This window comes from Corylus avellana, chromosome ca1 (genome assembly GCF_901000735.1).
Source record: "Corylus avellana chromosome ca1, CavTom2PMs-1.0".
Taxonomy (NCBI): Eukaryota; Viridiplantae; Streptophyta; class Magnoliopsida; order Fagales; family Betulaceae; genus Corylus; species Corylus avellana.
In genome coordinates, this window is record NC_081541.1 from 16,400,326 (window position 1) to 16,406,829 (window position 6,504).

General features: G+C 35.5%; 1 protein-coding gene across 1 annotated transcript; it reads left to right on the forward strand.

The window, feature by feature from the left end:
- The first annotated feature begins 1,935 nt into the window (after positions 1-1,935).
- Positions 1,936-3,813, forward strand: LOC132177512 (endochitinase EP3-like). Its single transcript, XM_059589873.1, has 2 exons — positions 1,936-2,386; positions 3,247-3,813. The coding sequence occupies exons 1-2, from the start codon at positions 1,972-1,974 to the stop codon at positions 3,651-3,653; spliced, it is 822 nt and encodes a 273-aa protein (XP_059445856.1). The 5' UTR covers positions 1,936-1,971; the 3' UTR covers positions 3,654-3,813.
- Positions 3,814-6,504: the final 2,691 nt, after the last annotated feature.

Genomic DNA, 6,504 nt, shown 5'->3' on the forward strand with positions numbered 1-6,504 from the left:
GAATTTTTATTTGGGCGGCCATTTTGAAAAGTCAAACATACACACACACATATATATATATATATATATATAGCTCTTGAACCTCATGAATAAATTTTTTTAAGAGAAGGGGAAAAATATAAAAAATTCTTCCAAATTAATAGTCATTTGCGATAGAATTTCACAATGTTCAAAAGATATTAAAGTAGCCCATCAAACTACAAAAGTGTGTAAAAAATGCCTCATATTTTATTTTATTCCTACAATACCCCCATTCTTTTAGAAACTAAACTAAAAAAAATTAATAAAGTAATAAAATAAAAACTAAAAAATTAATTTTTTAAAATAAAAAGATATATATATATATATATATATATATATGTAAAAAAAAGCAAAAATGAAAAAAAATGAAAGGGGTGGTTATCAATTGAGCCAACCACATGGTTTGATTTTGCATTTATCTATATTTTTTTATACCGCACAAACGATTTGTAATTTAAGCCATCTACAATTACTAATATTTTATTTATTCCAAAAAAACAAAATTAGTATTTATTTGGCCCTTGGGTTTTTTTTTTTTTTTTAGAAAATAATTTAGTTTATTTTTTATTTTACTTAGTTTTTAAAAGAATAGGGGTATTATAGGAATATAAAAAAAAATATGTGGCCTTTTTTACACACTTTAATAGTTTGATGGACTACTTTAGTACCTTTTTATATTTTTTCCTTAAAAGAACTTATGCAGGGTCGTAACCACTGGTTAGGTTAGACTATAGTTAAATTGATTTCATACTACAAATAGATTGCAACAGTCTCTCCTTCTAGAACCTTTCTCTTACTAGTTTCCAACGAGCAAGTACTATTATGATAATACACAAGTAAATAAGCCACCCGGATTGTTGTCAACCCACTTAAACTTTCACCACAATTCTAATGTTTTCTCCAAACTAAAATAATTTGTAACTGACCCCTCAAACTATTAGCCCCTTTTACTTAACCTATGTTGTTAGGATTTTCTAATAACTTAGATGAAAAACTCGTGAAATGTCCGTTATACTCGTAGTGAGATGTGGGAAAACATCCAAAATACCTTTAAATTTAATTTTAAAAAAATAAATAAATACCCACGGCTACGTCTTGATTCATGTCTTTTAATTTGTAATTAGCTAGTTATGATTATTCTTAAGCTTGCTAAATTGTTGAGTTTTTATTTTGTCAGTTCAATTAATGGCCTTGGACCAGGTCCATGGTCCACACATGGACAACCAACTATGGACGAAAACCATATTTTGTCAGTGCAATTAATTACATGTGTACACTTGGAGTGGTTGAATACGCGTTAAAAAAGATGGTAGATATATAAGACGACGGTATTAGCTTGGGGCATACAGTGGAAATTAAACATAGGATCTACCCGACCCAATACTCGGCAGTTGAATTTATGCCTCTAATATGTAGTCTAATTATCTCTCTTTAGATGTCATAAAAAGCTTAGCCTTTTTGTTACCAAGAATGCAGATTTTACACGGAAAGTACCATTTTCCACATAGGTATAGTGAACAATAATGAATCTAAAAATTAAAAATAAGGCTAGTTTGGCAACACTTTAGCAACCAAAAAAAAAAAAAAAAGAACTGTATAACAAACAATTGACACTCAAAATCTTTTACATTACATCCCAACTAGAAAGTCAAAAACACCGTCTAAACTAGCGAACGAACCGGCCAATATGCAGCGAATGGAGACTACCAAATAATTAACGTTTGAAAATTATATGACCAAATGCACAAGTAACACCGAATTCAATTGTCCCATATACTAAAAGGTCAAATATTGTAACATCGTCAAGACCCGTACTAGACACGCCCTCTAGATGTTTTGAAATAGTCCAAGCTATGTTGCATTATAAATATCAGATGCATGCTCACTTTGTTTTTCACCACACAATCATCTTCTTTATTCATTCATTGTTCACAGCAACAATATCCCAAGATGGCTGCACTTTGTGTGAAAAAAAATATTCTAACACTTGTTGCAATCGCATTAATCTTAGCAGGATATGTGAAGGCTCAAAATTGTGGATGTGCAGCAAACGAATGCTGCAGCGAATTTGGGTATTGTGGCACCACCAGTGCATACTGCGGCAAGAATTGCAGAGAAGGCCCTTGTACTGCATCCCCTACTACACCTTCAAGTGGTGTCTCGGTGGCTGATATTGTGACAGATGCTTTCTTTAATGGGATAATTAATCAGGGCACTGGAGACTGTCCAGGGAAGAGCTTCTACACCAGGGCTGCGTTCCTTAATGCTCTTAATTCCTATACTCAGTTTGGCACAACTGGTACGGCTGATGATTCTAAGCGTGAGATTGCTGCTTTCTTCGCCCATGTCACGCATGAGACTGGATGTAAGATCTTTCTCCCTCTCACTAACTTATTCATTTATGTTTTCACACCATAAAATTAACCGTCATGCATTTATACCAGAGCTGATCCAATGATTAGTTTTTACTATTACATTATTCTGCTTGTATTATCATAACAATCGTATAACCATCTATAAAATAGTATTATTAATATCTCATATGATTGTAATGTCAACTAATATATTGCGATAGTAAGGACGGAGCTAGCTTTGAATTTAGGAGGAACCCAAGGCCAAAAAATTTTTGTGGATGAATCAATTGACAAAAAATACCTTAAATTATTATTTTTTTACCTTAATTTTTTTTTTCTTGTAATTTGGCGGGGACCAGGGCCACTGTTGGTCCCCCCCTAAATTTGTCTCTGCAGCAATACGACTGCCATATAACTTGATGATGTGACACTGAAAATCAACCCTTAAATTAGCACTTGTAAAAAAAAAAAAAAAAAACTAATTATTAGTTCGATGTCATCTGAATTGTTAGGCTAATTAAATATAATTGCTCATGTCATATTCAATGATGCATGTCACTTTAATCTAAACTCGATTGCATCTCTAATTTATAATAGTATACCTTATTTCAAAACGACTCACAAATACATGACCTTATTTCATTATGATCAGAAAAAACATATATGATTGCATATATATATATATATTGATTGCATATATATATTATTATTGTTTATACATGTTTATTAAATTGTAATGAAAACGCTTATGTACATAAATTATTACCTAGTTATTCGCAAAAGATTTAAATGGGATGTGCATCTTGATCGAGCTATATATTGCACTGTAAAACGAAGCATATATTGACGCAAATTGTTTGTGTTTGGGCAGTTTTGTGCAAAATAGAAGAGACAAATGGTGCTTCCCAGGACTACTGTGACGAGAAGAACACACAGTATCCGTGCAACCCAGCCAAAAAATACTATGGTCGTGGACCACTTCAGCTAACCTGGAATTACAACTACGGAGCAGCCGGAAATAGCATCGGATTCGATGGATTAGGCGCTCCTGAAACCGTGGCTACAGACGCTGTTGTTTCGTTTAAGACAGCGTTGTGGTTTTGGATGACCAATGTTCACTCGGTTATAGGCCAAGGTTTTGGGGCAACAACTCGGGCGATTAATGGTGCAGTTGAATGTGATGGTAAAAAGCCTGATCTTGTGCAAGCTCGTATCAACTATTACACTCAATACTGTAACCAATTCGGTGTTGCTCCTGGTGATAATCTCAGTTGCTAGGATGCTTAACCTCTCTTTAATTTCTTGGATACAAAGAAATAAAGAAGGTCAAATAACTTAGGTGAAAGAGAACTATCTCTTCTTGTATTGCCCATAGTCTCTATGAGCATTTGATGGCCTCATAAATAAAGGAAATAAAGAGTATTCTCATTTGCTTTTATTCCGCAGTGTTTGCAAATTTCTATGGTCAACTATCAATTTTAGCTCCCTAAAGTCTTTGGTTTTCTTTATATATAGATCGTTTCTGAACAATGTGAGAGAGCTTGCATGGGCTATCTATCCGAGTAAGTGATTAAGCAACTCAAGATTTATTTGGGTAAATAGGTTTTTACAATTTGAGCAGCAAATTGCTTGAGATCTCAATCTTCATTACATAGCTATATATATATATATATCCTCCATGACAAAGGGCTTGCCAAGTAAGATAGAGATTTCTTCCTATTAGACTTTTTGACTTTCACAAAAGTTTAAGTAGCCTAAAAGAAAGGTTGTGGAAATCATTCCCCAACCTGAGATAGAGAGAGCGTACACAAGCCATTTGGGTCGCTAGTGGGCACTCACTGGGATGTCAAGAATGGGATAATCCCATGAGGGTCGCCACCGAGAATGCTGGGTACCAAAAGGGAGTGATTGTGGCATCCCACATCGCCTACTGTTGCAGATCGGGTCGCTCAAGAATTAAGATAGAAGCGTCCATTTACAATGGCGTTCGGACGGCCGTCCGAACCTGCAATTCTAGAAGGCTAGCAGCAGATCCCATTCGGAGTCCCGTCCGAACGGCTTATGTTTCTTTATGTTTTTTTTCGTGGCCGTCCGGACGCCCATATGTCCCATCCGGACGGGCACCGTCAATTTTATTTATTTTCTAGCCAACTTTATCTTGTTATTTTATTAGGGTTGGGGTTTTGAGAGTCTTTATTTCGTTATTTTATTACGTTTAGGGTTTTGAGAGTATTTATGTCATATTTTATTAGGTTTAGGGTTTTAGACTATAAATATATGCTTATAGCCCCTAGAGAAAAGGGAGTTTATGTTAATTATTGATTTTTATTAATGAGAATCAGTCATAGTTGAGTTTATTCTTCTTTTTCCTTCAAAACCTAGAGAGTATCTAGCTTTTCAAGAATAATTCTCAGATCAACGATATATTCAAGATCTAGAATTACCTATCTACTACTTTATTGTTGTTCTTTGCTGCAAACTACCAAGTCAGGCTATATCACTTGGTATCAGAGCTCAAGTACTTTCCATGAATGGGAGGGAGCAACCGTTGTGCAGACATGGACGAGGTGCACGTGCGCACGAAGACAGAACGTAAGGAGCAACCGGCAATTCGCTTGAGGCACATGAGTGGTAGGCTGAACAGTTGTCATCGCCAACCAAGACCGCAATTCGCGGAGGCGGAAGGCAAATCCGTCACTGAACGTTGGCAACACACGGAGGATCGACTCAGGGCTATGAGGGATCAAATTGAAGACCTAACTACCCAAGTATCCGACTGGTGTGGTCAACATGGGAATGGATCCGAAAACCATTTTGCGGAGCGCGGAATGCACGGACGTCAGCACCATGCGCAAGCTCATGCCAATAGGTGGGTAAACGGGTTTGAACTCAATATTTCGGAATTCTACGGGGATCTACAACTAGAAGAATTTCTGGATTGGGTGTTGGCTATTGAATAGGTTCTTGACTTTAAAAGGGTACCCAATGAACGACGAGTTTCTTTGGTGGTACACACATTCTGGAGAAGAATTGCTACATGGTGGCAACAACTGAAGCAAAAAATAGGATATGGCAAGGCAAATTGAAGATCAATAATTGAGAGAAACTATTGAAATACATGCGAGTCGCCTTCTTGCCCCATAAGTATACCATGGGCCAAAATCAAAAAATTGGAGACAATGGTCTATGGCTGTGACAAGAAAAATAGAAAATTCCTACAAAAATAAAAATAAAAATAAATAACATGTTCTTGCATTCTATGCGTACAATAGACAACCAAAAAACTTATACATTGTTCAAAAGTCGTAAACACGCATATTAAATCATTTGATGAATCCATCCGTTAAAAGAATCACAACAAATATTTAATTGAGATCAAAGCATCTACTGTATCCGTAGATAACAATGGATATTAGTCTCAATCCAATCATTCGATGTACCCCCGGACGAAACACAACGAATATAAAATTTAGCACGAATAAAAGAACAACATTCAATCAAATGAAATTAATCAAACAATTGAATTGACTTTGAACAACAATTTAATTAAAAATCACATTGTATACATAAAACGACAAGAACATGAATGTTTATCAATGATGAGGCTTCGTCTTCAACCGTAGTTGAAAGTTTTAGCCTCTCATGATAACAAAAATCATAAAAAATGAATTGACATAATGAAAAAACGTAAAACTTACAATAAAATTGGAGTTCAAAGCTCCAAAAACCAAGAAAACACAAATTTTGACAAAATGCGTAGCGCATCTCCGTATGTTTACAATAGAAAAGAATGATATGTATAAGCTAATTTTAGAATTTCAGCGCTGCGAAGTTGGCTGAGTGCACTCGTGCATCACTTTCCATTTTGGATGGGCGCATGTGCACTCGATCACACTAAATGTGCGCTCAATCGCACTTCCATCGGAATTAGCCAAATCTAACATGACTTTGTAGATCTCTGAGTTAGCTTTTCAATGACACCAAGATCACTTCAATTCGAGCTCTACAACTCTAGATATGGCATTTTTAGTGTGACTCGTTGGGTGCGAATAATCCCTCGATCCAAATTTGCTGCCAATGTTCCCCAAAGTGTCTTAAGCCCCAAAATTGATGGAATGAGTTACATTTT